This window comes from Notechis scutatus, chromosome 2 (genome assembly GCF_049901735.1).
Source record: "Notechis scutatus isolate UNSWTSFEM ecotype Mainland chromosome 2, rNotScu1.2, whole genome shotgun sequence".
Classification (NCBI taxonomy): Eukaryota; Metazoa; Chordata; class Lepidosauria; order Squamata; family Elapidae; genus Notechis; species Notechis scutatus.
The window spans coordinates 56,096,213-56,109,681 of NC_142010.1; the positions used below are offsets into that span (position 1 = coordinate 56,096,213).

The 13,469-nt window shown below is 37.5% G+C and overlaps 1 protein-coding gene across 1 annotated transcript in view; it reads left to right on the top strand.

The window, feature by feature from the left end:
* Positions 1 to 362: 362 nt before the first annotated feature.
* FGD3 (FYVE, RhoGEF and PH domain containing 3) overlaps positions 363 to 13,469 on the top strand; it is a 108,936-nt gene continuing 95,829 nt past the window's right edge. The window contains exon 1 of the mRNA XM_087954789.1: positions 363 to 649. Coding sequence (XP_087810915.1) covers positions 418 to 649 — 232 coding nt within the window. The 5' untranslated portion in view covers positions 363 to 417. The remainder of the gene's footprint in view (positions 650 to 13,469) is intronic.

Consider the following 13,469-nt stretch of genomic DNA (forward strand, 5'->3'; position numbering starts at 1 on the left):
GCAGACATAAATATATAAATACATTATACATAGTTTCTTGGCTCGGAAAGCCTAAGGAAAGGCTGTTTTTAGAGAGCGTTCAGACAGGTGGAAGTTCAGCCCCACTCCCCCATTTTTTTTTTAACCCACAATGCCCGGCTCTTAGCGAGAGGCCGGGAAACTTGCTGGTTGCTGGTTCTTCGTGCTACGAAGCCGAGCGGGAAGGCGAACGAACCCTAAGGCTGCGTCCCTCCCGGACCCAATTCTGCTGCCGGGGCTGCACCTGGTCCCTGAGCAGGCCAGGCACGTTTTCCCCTCGCGGAGTCTCTCTCTCTCGCGCGCGCGCGCGCTCTTCGACAGGTTCCAGGCTGAAAAGCGCGTCCGCCTCGCTTGCTGCGGGGTGGTGGAGGTCGAGGGCATTGGGGAGGGGAGGCTGGGATGCTCATTGCCTCAAGTCCCCGCGAGCAGCGCTTTGCGGAGGCGCGGCGCTGGCCGCCTCCCTGCCGGCGCCTGAAGGCGCGAGATGCAGCTGCTGGAAAGCAAGCGCGCGGGGGAGAGGCTCCGACTCCTCCATCTCCTAGGAGGGACGCTTTTGCCTTAGCGGGGCTCGACGCCATAGCACCCAGGCCAGGGGCAGCGAGACCTCGGCGGCCAGAGATGGATTCGGCGGGTGAGTGACAGGGGCGGGGGTGGGACCATCGCTTGCTGCTCTGCGGAGGCGAGGCGAGGAGAGGAGAGGCGGAAGTGCTGATCCCCCAGCGTAGCAAAATCTTCGCTTCGCTTACCTGTTTCGATGCCTATGTTTCGCATTCCTTCTGCCTCCAATGAACTTTTCCGTGCCAGATTGCCGTTGGAGCCGCCACAACGCACCAGCGGGAAAGGCGGTCTACCTTTTCGCCAGCAATTGTTGGGATTGTTTGGAACTGCTCTGGGATGGAAAATGCCAATGTGATTGGTTTCCTTTTAAAACTGCGGCGTACAAAGTTGACTGGAGGTGTAAAAGTAAACCTCTAATCCAGTTTTATCTTCTGAAGCCTTGAAATGGCGTGGCTGTTAATAAATTCAGTGGTGATTCCTGCTTAGTGAGGCAAAATAGTTGAGTCGAACTTTGCCTTGAAGGGAAACACTTGCATACAAATGCTGAAGTTTCCAAGAAAAGGAATATATTCAGAATCTTGAACTCTGTTCTGACTTTTATAATTAAAAACTGACTTTCTCAGAGCAAAAATATTCTACCTTGTACTTCTGTTTCTTAAAATCACCTACTGTACGTAAGGTTAGGGATTCTCATGGTTGTGTTTGATGGTTTTGAATTATTTGGTTCTGTATTGATTCTTCAAGCTTGGAGGTTTCTTTAAGAGCGGTTTTCAATTAGCGTGTAAACTCCCTTTTCAAAATTGGATTTAGTGTCCAGCAGAGCCTGTTGTATATTTATATGTAGGCTGCACTGTAGGATTGACTGTTTCCTATTCTCTGTCCAAAATCTGTTGTCCATTCTTCAGTGACTTCAGCATTTACCACAGTAAGGTGGAGATCTCAAACTGAAATTGTCCAAGTACCCCAGAACTGTTTATTAATCTGAAGGTTGCAACAGAAGCCTTTTCATAGATTGATACAACTATTTCTGGAAGCAATGAAGCTGCATTCAAGACTCTAGTAGCTTGTGATAATGCAATATCATTGAAACTCCAATCTTATGATAGCTGTAGAAGGAAGATGATCTTGTTGAAAATATGCAGGAACTAGGCAAAAGTGTTAGGGTTAGCCTGAAATGTTTTTAAGGTCCAGAGCAAAGAATTAACACTTGGAAGTGGCTTAGGCCTTAGGCAGATACAGTATCTCTCTGATTCACAGGGGTATAAGAAGGGAAAAAAGTAGAGCACAGACTCTAATAAAAAAATCTGAAGAGAATGGATGAAGAAACACTGCCAAGGGAATGGTCAGATAAGAGACAGCTTGTCCCATAGATGGATAGGGCATAAAGTTCAGAAGATACCACCTGTCTTGGGTGGTAAGAGAGGCCTGTATTTCAGATTTTATAGAAATATAGGTTTACAATAGAGTGGAATATGTTCATCAGGTCTTGATTCCTACCTGGTTTACCTGGTGAGACCAACATCAGTCTTGCAAATCTGACCAGATCATAGAGTTCTAAATATTGCTGATAGCCTAATAGATCCATTAACTGGTGGATTTGGCTAACAAGCAGTTATTCAATTATTGGACATTGGGAAAATATACAAGAATATTCAGCATATACTAATTTCCATCTTTGAAACTAGAGCCAGGTTCTAAAGATACCAGACAATGAACTTAAACTTTACCTTTAAAGACTACTTTTAATTCTCTAAGATATTAAAGTTCATATTGAAATTACAGTTTTACAGTTTCACATGAGTGAGTCTAAATTGTCTTCATAGGATTCATAAAAACAAATGAAACAAATGAAGTTATCAATGGTTTTTTTTTTTTTGCACATAAAATAAAAGCATGTGATATTGCTAAGAATAGGACATTCTACCTCAGCTTTGCTTTTTTGGCAGTTTTTCGATTTAAATCAAAATGGTGGAAAATACTTCAATATGCTTAACACATGCTGAACCAGAATTTAATTTTTAGAAGTGCACTCTGAATGGACTGTTTAGTCATTCATAAAATGGATGGGCTCACAGATGTTGATCTTATCCCCTTGATTTCCAGCATGTCTTTGTTGATTGTCAAGGTCCCAAGGAGGATTTTGCTGATATTCTGTTGAATGTTAGCAGAACTCTCTGTGTGATCTGGAGGACTCTGCTTGATCTCAGTGGAAAGTTGTAATTGCATGCAGGTGAACATGAGTCAAGAAGTAGGAAGGTATTCTCAGAGACATGGCTGATATAAACATGTGCACAGCATCTGTCTTATTTAAATATCTTGTATGGTCTCAACATCCAACCAGGTTTTCTGTAACTGAAATGACCATGTCGCACATAAACAATATGAACACTTTAAATACATATCAACATTTCAAGATATTCAAATTTACTTATTTAGTATATATTGTTATATACTATCTACATGGTGTTATATATTGCAGTAGGACAGTGATGGCTCGGCAGGTAAGATGCTGGGTTTGTCAAGTGGAAAACTGACACCCCAGATTCGAGACCAAACTGCAGGGTGAGTTCCCGTTACTTGTCCCAATTTCTGCCAACCTAGCAATTTGAAAGCATGCAAATGCAAGTAGATAATTAGCTACTGTTTGGCAGGAAGGTTAGTGTTCTGTATTTTTATTCTGGCTACATGGTGGAGAAAGCATCTCTCAGACAATGCAGGCTCCCTCCTCTGAGAATCAGAGAAGAGCAGTGCCCTTGAGTCAGTCATGACTGGATAAGGGAAACATTTAAATCTTTATATATTACAGTATTTACTTGCTTAAATCAAATACTGCTTCAATGGCAACTTTATTCTAAGAGGTTATAAATAATACTGAGCCATTAATACAGCTGTGACTCTGTTTAACTCTTCCCATTGACTACCTCTGGTCTTTGATAATTTCTAGCATAGGTTTCTAGCCTCTAGTCTAGTCTATTAAAAACTGGAGAGTGGATGAGACAAGAAAAAAGTTTTAGAATATTGGAAACTCATATTGGTCACTGTTTCCATTTTTTCTTACCAAAAACTGAGTTGAGCACATGCTAACATTCAATATACCCATAGCAATGCTTTATCCAAAAAGTATTTGATTTTGTGAGCTTCTAAATAAATACAACAGCGCTGAAGGGGTTATATAATAGGTCTTCAGCTTTTCCAAATACTTGCTCTTGTATTACCATTCAAAGAGCTTTTTGAACGGATGGAACACTAGAGCAACTTATGGCCTTCTCTACAATCTAACGATATCTAGAAAAAAATCATAAGAACTTATTATATAAAATACTCTGTAGTTTCTACACCAATAGGTAATATTCTGTTAGTTCTAACTGGTCAAGGTATTGATTTATTTTAAAGCAAAGGTGTATGTGTGACACATTTGGTCCGATTCTAAAACAGGCTGATGTAGAAGATGTCTGAATTTCAATAGGGATCTTCTGAAACAACTCATATTTGAAGGTTAACATACCTGAGCTCCATTACGTTTCTGAAGGACAAGATACTTACTATATGCAGCATACCTACAACATTGGGTGCATTTCTTCCCAAGCTGTTCCTATGTCTAGGATGTGAGAGGAAGAGAGTGACTTTGTACTTGGGCGCTCTAACTTCAAAATACAGTCAGTAGTTTTATTGAAGATCTCCAGCTAACATTATTCGGAAAAGGAAGGTTGAAGCTGTAAATTCAAAACAAAATATTATGTTCTAATTGTCAATGCTTTCTGTCTTAAATATCAGGTAAGGCTCCCTCAAGTTGAACATAGATTTTTACACATCATGTATAGTTTTAATGGTAGTAGTACTGGTTTGCCATTGTTTCCTTCCAGAATGTCCTACCTACAGCCTTGGGATTTTTGTAGTCTTCCATCTGAGTATATCTTAGTTCCAGCTTTGCCTAGCTTTTTTGAGATCATCTGAGGTATTTCTGCTGTGACCAGAAAATTTCAGAATTATAAACTAGACTGAGAGATAGATATGGGTACACATATATGTACACACACACACACACACACACACACACACACACATATGGATCTTTGTACACACACACACACACACACACACACACACACTGGATCTTTGGTTATTCGGGTTTTCTCCCGCGTAAAATTGGAAGTATTTTGGCGACGTTTCGATGAAATCTCATTCGTCATCTTCAGGCTTGTGTCTTCGGCTTTGTGCTTCTTGGAGTAATGTGAGCTTGTAGCTGTTTTTTCTTTTAACTGCCAGTGGGAGTGCGGCTTGACTGGGTGGGGGCTTGGCTGTGTTCTGATTGGGTGGGGATATGTTCTCATTAGTTGGCCTGGCTGTGATCTGATTGGTTGGAGGGTTGGCTGTGTTCTGATTGGCTGGGGGTGTGTTCTGTTCAGGTGTGGGCTTGGCTGTGTTCAGGTTAGTCTTAGTTGTTGGGGGATTTGAGCTGGTGAAGAAGCACAAAGCCGAAGACACAAGCCTGAAGATGACGAATGAGATTTCGGGAGTTTCCGGTTTGTCGGCTTCGCGGCGGTAGGGATTCGCGAAGCTGCGCGATCCCTGCCGCGCTAGCCGTTTTGGGGCTCCGATCCGGACGGGTGCGGAGCAAGGCTGCCCTGCAGGGGTAGCTGAAGGTAAGGGGATCCGGAGGAAGGGTCTGGGGGTGTTGCAGACCCCCTCCTGGCCGGCAGAACCCCCTTTTACCAGGACGGTGCAGCGGCGGTCCGTAATGGCCGCCACAAAGAAGTCGGCAGCCGAGCAAGTATGCGCAGGAGGAAGAAGAGAAAGTTATTGAAAGTGAAAGTTCTTCTTGGTCGACCCAGGGCTTTGAGATTTATCTAATTTAATTCCTGGAAAAGATGGTTTTTGATGATTTTTTCCACAAGAGAAAAAAAGCGGCAATTTTGAGTTGCTGAAAGGAAAGTTTACTCTCCCTCCCGACAGAATTAAGCCGGAAGGGAGAGGACAAAGAAAAATATATAAATTTGGATCTTGTTGGAGGAGATGCCTTGAAGATTTGAGGACAGAAACATAATTCTAAAAAAGGCTTTAAAATACAGATATGGACTCTCTCTTTTTTTTTTTTTTGTTTGATACCACCCTGGAAGAGGAAGGGAAATTTGGCTTGCTTGGATTTATTGAGGATTGTGGACTTTGGGATTGTTTTACCTTTCTCTCTGAATATTTGGTTGATGTAAGAAGAAGGAGGAATAAAGAAAAGAAAAGATTTATTTATAATGGCTTTTCCTTCTGAGGACCTGAGGGATGAATATGAGCAAACAAAAGCAGCCTGCAAAGATGGTATGGAAAAAGCTTTTCTATTTCTAGAAATGGCGCTGGTTAATTACCAACAGACAATGAAACAGATAGAAACAGAAGAACAACAACAAGAAAAGACGAAGACGCCATCTTTATTGAATCTCAAAACTTATCTAAGAAAGAAGGAAGGAAGAGAGCAAGGAAAATGAAGGACTTAAGATCTAAAAAAACATTTGAGAAAGAGAAAAATATGATGCAAAGTAAATATAATGATAGCAAACAAGAGAAAAAGGAACACAACAGAGAAGGGATCCTAGCAAGGCAGAGGTTAGAAGAAGAAGGGGGGTAGGAAGATTTGGTGGGGGAAGAAAGAAAGGGAAAAGGCGGAGAAAAGCCTCAAAGTTTTAAAATTGGATGGGAGAAGAGGAATTTTTTTAGGGACAAAGGATGAAATATAAACTTTTGCAAGAAAGATTCTGCTAGGTACAGAAGATGGTATTGTAACATTTATATTTGAAATAGTAAATTAGAATGGTTTAAGATTTAACAAGAAATTAAAATGTTGAAGTCTTTAATAATGATTGATTTTTAAAATGTAATAAAATATTGAAGGAAAGGAGGATACAATGTATTTAAACATTTTTGGTGGATAGAATGTACCAAGCAGAACCGAATTGGGTATTTGTTATGTTGAATGTTAATTTTACTAACTTAGGGGAGGATAGAAAGTCATCATACTCTGATTAGTGATTTCAGGAGAAATTCTTTTTATTATAAGAAGAGATAGAGGGATGATGAATGGGCAAAAGATATAAATATAATGATTTAATTAAGATGGATTAAATAAGATAGAATTGTGAAGAGTGAAATGCGCTGCCCATACAAAGAGAGGTAACTGGGGCCAAGGTACTTTACTAAAAGATTTTTATATGTTTGTTTGTGTTTGTTTGTGTTTTATGAGAATATTGGGGAAATTTCTGTGGAAATACAGGAAAAGATTTAAATATGTAATGATTTGTTTGTTGTTGAAATTAATAAAACTTGTTTAAAAAAAAAAAAAAGATGACAAATGAGATTTCGTCGAAACATTGCCAAAATACTTCCAATTTTACGTGGGAGAAAACCCGAATAACCAAAGATCCACATACAAATACCCGCGAAAACCTCAGAAAACAAATACACACACACACACAGACACACACACACAGTAGAAATAGGTGGTATGTGAAAAGGGTTTTGTTAACGCTTTTGTGACCTGGAAGATGTTCAATGGTTACCTGGAAAGTTCCCTTGCCTGTTCCACTATGCATTCCTCATTTGTCACCTATCTAATCCTGTACTTTCTGCAAGTTCAATGCTAGTGTAAACAATCAAAACCAATAAAAACAAAACATACAAGGTGAAACCATTTGTGCTCCAAGTGTATGTAGTAATAAATCTGGGGAAAAAATCATATTTAAGCTACTTCCATGCTATATACAGGAAAGTATAATGTTTTAAGTCATTCATTTAATTAGTCTCTATCTACTTTTCAGGTTTATATGGAGAACAGGTCACATTTTAGGTCATATTTATGCAAAAATATTGAAAATTCAGAAAGGTTCACAAGCTTTTAAACACCACTGTATTATCATCAAAACAACTGCTAACAAAAAAAAATAAAAAAATAGACAGAGAAAAAAGATGATATGTAAAGTAGAGGTATTATCTGCAGCAGAAACTTAATATATTGATTTAGCTTTTTACTTTTTATTTGAGATATACTGAAAAATCACAATCCTGGATGAAATTGAGAGGCTCTAAGCTAGATACTCAGAGTTCTTGGGTGGTCCAGCCTTTGTATAATATTTATTTATTTATTTATTGATTGATTGATTGATTCATTCATTCATTCATTCATTCATTGCCCATCTTGTATCCAATGACTCTGAATGTTTTTCAGCAATAAAACTTTAAATTATTAAAACACATTAAAATCAATCTGAACACAGTGGATAAAATCATTAACAAATATAAACCATTAACACCAGATGGGAAAGGAGAGAGCCAGACACAAGATTGGGGGTGGGGAGGTGGAATGAAAGTTTAGTTAGTCAACCACTTCCAGTATAAAGCTCCCCCATTGGGTCCCCAAGCCATCTGGCAGAGCGAGGTCTTTAGGGTATCATGAAACCTCAGGAAGGTAAGAGCCAATCTCATCTCAGAGATAAGATGTTCCAGAGAGAAGGAGCTCTTTTACCTCATATCTGTATTTTCTGGGCAATAAATTAGTAATATTTTCAGAGAGATGGTGGTCAGTATTGAAGGCTGCCACTTCGATAATCTTCCTATGAAAGCAGAAATTGTACAATTTGTGTTATATTAAAAACTAAAGAACAATCTATCATTCTGAGAAACAATTATAAGCCCATTATATTACCCACAACGTCCTGTTTTTTCTGGATGATTTGATACATCTTTGTATCTGACAAGTTACTTTCCCTCACCAAAAATATGAAAAAGCTTCCTTTTGAAACTGATGAACTTATGAAAGACCATAAGTATGCACCTTACATTTTTAAATTGTATGATATTCCTGGCATACTTACTCTGGCTCCAGATATATATTTGTGGTTTATATGTTTTGTACAGTTAGTTGGAATAAACTATTATTACTCCCCATGCAGAGGTGGTATTCAGCAGGTTCTGACCAGTTCTGGAGAACTGGTAGTGGAAATTTTGAGTAGTTCGGAGAACTGGCAAACACCATCTCTGACTGGCTCTGCCTCCCAAGTCCCACCTGATTGACTGGGTCTTCTTTTGTTGTCCTGCATAGAAGAACGGAGCTGGAAACAGGTTAGTGGGGTGGGGTGGAAATTGAGATTTTACAGTATCCTTCCCCTGCCATGCTCATCAAGCCACACCCACCAAGCCACGTCCACAGAACCGGTAGTAAAAATTTTTTAATCCCACCACTGTCCCCATGTACCGTTTTTAAAAAATACTAAATATGCTTAGAAATGCGTTCTTGTGATATATATTAATAAAAAAACTAAATATAAATTTGCATTAACCTGACTGGTTCTTTTGATGTAGTAATTGAGTAAATGTTAAAATAAGCTTAAGTGAGTTATGGTTTATTCCTGATAATTTGACTACAGATCACAAATTGTCCTTCTTTTCCACTTGATAGGTTTTCAGAAAAAATAAATCCATTTGGGCAAAACAATTCCAGCAAATTGTCTTAGCTGCAGTATAGGAGGATGGAAAGGAACCTCAGTTGTTTTTAATGTCCCATTAAGCCAGTTTAGATATTTCCTCCAGACTGCATCAATGAGCTACACTAAATATTGGGGTATATTCATGATGATTAAGAATCTTTAGAACTTTTTGTATCCTCAACACCTTCTTTATGCCACTCAGCTGCTGGCACATCTCTTTGGGAGGTTTTTGAAGTGGTTTTTTGATCTCAGAAAGAACCTCTCATAGTTTCAGAGAGAAGTACCAAGAATGATCTGATGTTGAATCCCTTCTTTAGTCAACAGAGTCTTCTGTGCAATCACAGAGGAGAAAGCAAATCAATCTGGTTCTAAGGCATGAAACTGTAACATCATTTTGTAAATCATTGATAAGTAATGACACTTGTATAGAAGTGAAATTTGCTGGGTCAAACTCCTAAATTGATTTGAGTCAGCTTTCAAAAAAAAATTGCTAAAGGATGGAAATGGGCAGATAATTTCTGCTTGTGTAGCTAATGGCATTAATTCCGTAGGGGGATACAACATGCAGAAACTGGTTTCTTCAAATGCTTTTTCATGATAAATTGGAATCTGCATGTACAGTTTACAGATTGATGTACATCCTTTAATATGATCTGCATTTTTACTTGACATCTAGTCCATCCATCTTGTAGTACTGATGAGATCACATACAACATTTACTTCTTTTGAACACTAATGCTTTAGAGTTCACATGACTAGATTGGAATTGTTTTAAGGTTCCCCAGTGAAAAATGTAGGCAAGTTGGAAGATACTTAAAGTATCGAGTTTTAAATACAAACATAAGAACTGTATGTTTGAGTGTTGCATGCAAGACTATATTATGTCTCAAGTAAGTACACATATCTATAATGTGCTACACCCAAATTGCAATACAGTGAATAGTACTACAAAAATAAAAATAGAATTAGCAATCTTATAAAAGTTTGTAACATGTTTTCCATAATTTTACATTAACTAAACTTTTAATAAACCTATTCTTATTTATTGAACTTGATTACTTTCCACAGAAAAACTATATTAATCAATGTTTCATTTGAGAGAATTGTAATTTTTTTACTTTATTATTAAACTTTGCTGTGCTCAAAGTATTTTCCATTATGAAAGTACTTAAGCATTTTAAAGAAAATATCACACAGAAGGGAAATAAATTTGAAATCCTCCTTTCTACACTTCATGAATAAATAAATATGAAATGAACTACTCATTTTTAGGATAATGGTTGAAGATATGCTTAAAAGTACAGTATTGGATATTATTTTAGATGATTTTTTAAAAAACACTAATTCCCCAACGTTTTTAATCACTATTTCTGCACCATTACTATTCTTAACCTGAACGCTTCTTTTTTACCCAATAGAAACTGCACATATATGTATTTATAACTATATATGTATACATATTTACAAGGGTTGAATGAAAAGTAGTGTCTTTACCTCTGTAACTTTAGTTTAAATATGGATGTTTTAGTACATGAAGCAAAATCATCTTTGAATTGAGGTCTTTTGTAATATATACTTACTTTTTTTTACATGGTTATTACCCCCATTCACTACACATTTCAGTCAACAATGGACAATTTTTAAAGCCATCACAAAAGAACCCACAGTTTCTCTCTTCTGACAGATAAAGAGAATCATTTCCTCCTCTTCATATGAATCAAACAGATGCCCACAAAAGTAATCCTTCAGTTTTGGGAAAAGGTGCAAATTGTCTAATACCAAATCAAGACTGTTATGCAGATGGATTGAAATCATGATATCCAACTTTGCAATTGTCTCCTGGATAGCTTGTGAAATATGAAGCATCGCATGATGTTTCAATAACACATCCTTGTGCTTCTGAATTTCGAACACTGTTTCACAGTTTTGAGTATTCCAGTGTAGTGCGCAGAGCTGATCGTGGTACCAAGTTCAAGGAAAGCTATGTGAATAACACCTCTTCAATGATGTTTCCATCTCTGCTGTCAGCATGCCAGGAACCCATCTTCTAATATGAAAAAACATCAATGTTATCCCACATTATGTGAAATGGCAAGCCTTGCGGCAATTTTTCTTTGAGTGATCCTGCAATTATTCTTGATCAATTTATCAGGTTTTCTTGTGCAATTTGTTGGTTGCTGCCACAAGTCATACAGTTCATTCTTGATCACAGAAATCAGCTCTCCCAATTCATCACTTTAACATATTTTGGCCTAGCAACAAACAGGAGTCATGTCAAAAAAGTCATCCACACAAACAAACTCATTTGGGCTGAATTTCAGTTGGAATTACTTATTTGGTAGCTAAATTCCAATTATGGCATGCTGCTTCAAATTTAGTGATGAGTAATGTAAAACATATTGATCCAAAGGGTTCTAATGGCTGGAAGCAATTAAGAAGTAATATCCGAAAGTGATTGGAAAAGGAAGTATTTGAGTCGGTGTCCCTTTAAAAACACCAACCGTGGTTTGAGCAAAATAACTCTTCCTTCATCTCCCAGAGCAATAACTTCATTTGGGACTGCTGCTCTTGCAATCTCCTCACAAGAAACAACCGTCTGGAGCACTTATGGGCAATTCCAACTTGTCTGGAAAGGAGTTCCAAAGAGCTGGTCTACTTGCTATCTCTTCATTTTGCCATGGTTGTCAGCTCTGCTTCAGCTGAACTATCTTCAGTTCACAATTTCTTCCCAATGAATGTTTTCTGAAGCAGAGACTGGCAACATGCTGTCCCTGGACCAGGCATAGTCCCCAACTTCTTCCCTATGGCCCACTGAGCACTTTTTGTTTATAATTCTGAAATATTTTATGGCAAAAATTTTAATCCTTTTAAGTTAGGAATGCATGGAAACTAATGTAAGCTCTATAAGGGATTTAATATAATGTAAAAACAAAACCCACCAACCCCTCCCCTCAACTCCCCACCCCAACTTCAGCCTCATTCTCTTTTCATCCTTGCCTACCCAGTACAAATTACATATTTTCCACATGTCGACTAGCATTGAAAGCATCTTCAATTCATAAATTGTTGCAGAATCTTTACAGAACTTCTAGTGAACCACTATTAATAACAGAGTATTTTGTGATTCTGTGGAATACAGACTATTGATTGCATATTTGGGGCAAAACATAACCAGGAATTGGTTTATTGTGAAAATTAGACTGGATGCTATGAATGGAAAAACAACAGAACCTACAATATTATTTGCATATTTGCGGATGCTGTTTAATATTTTGGTGTATAACATTACAATTGCTACATATTTACTTAGAAGAAAGTCCTATCAATTTTTATGAGATTTTCTGCTAATTTTGGAGAACGTAGTTTGCCTGTCTCTTGCTATGGAATGTAGATGAAGAGGTAGATGAAAAAAAAACACATTTTGTCCAACTTGCATTTAGTTAGATGTATGAAAACATTTTTTCATGGCATAATCTTAAAGATACCAAAAAGCTAGAACTAAAGATATCCAGGAAAAAATGGATTGGAGCAACTTAATTAAATAGAGTTTTGGGCATTGGGTATGCAATGTAAAAATGAGAAACTTTCAAGACTACATGTTTAAAAGACTTCATTGCACAGTACTGAATATTGCTTTGATAGCTGTCTCTTATACCAATTTCTATTCAGTTACAGAAAAGTATATCTGACTGACTGAATAAATCCCTTGTAATGTTGGTATCTCAGAGAGTTTTTCAAATAGGGCAGAACTAAATCATCCCTGTCTTACAATGACCTCTTGGACACGATGCAATTGAGCTTTCATGACCTCCTTTGAATCTCATTTGATAAATTGGGGTTATTTGATGCAGGAAAAACAGTTACCCTTGTGTAATGTTTGGTTAATTGTTTATTTATCATTCACATATTTGCTGAAAAAAGTCAGCAATGCTACCAGATGCCAAAGTAAAAAGGAAAGTCCTAGAAACGGAGGCACTTAACTACACTTGATGGTATTTATGTATAGAGAGAGGGCCTTGACATTGTGTCCTTTCTCCTTGAACGTTTGTATATTTTTATCTTTCTAGGCTTTTTTGATCAGTTATGAAACATTTTATCAGTTGTCAGAGGAGAAGATGCTAGCATTTTTTTCCTTCAAATTTTAGAAAAATCTAAACTTACAGACTGTTATTAGAAATAATCTAGAGGAAAAATAAGAGTCTACAGATAGATTCCTTCCCCTATTGAAAAATACCTGATGGACTAAATTAAGTTCTGCATGGAACACTGCAAACAAGCACTTTATTATGAGTTTTATTTTTATTGAATTATTGGTTGGTTCTTCTGAGTAAGGCCTTTTTTCCTTTTTATTCCTGAAATTGTGTAGAGAGAGAGTTATTAAATTGAATGAATGAACTGAATGGAATAAATGATGTCTTCAGATAT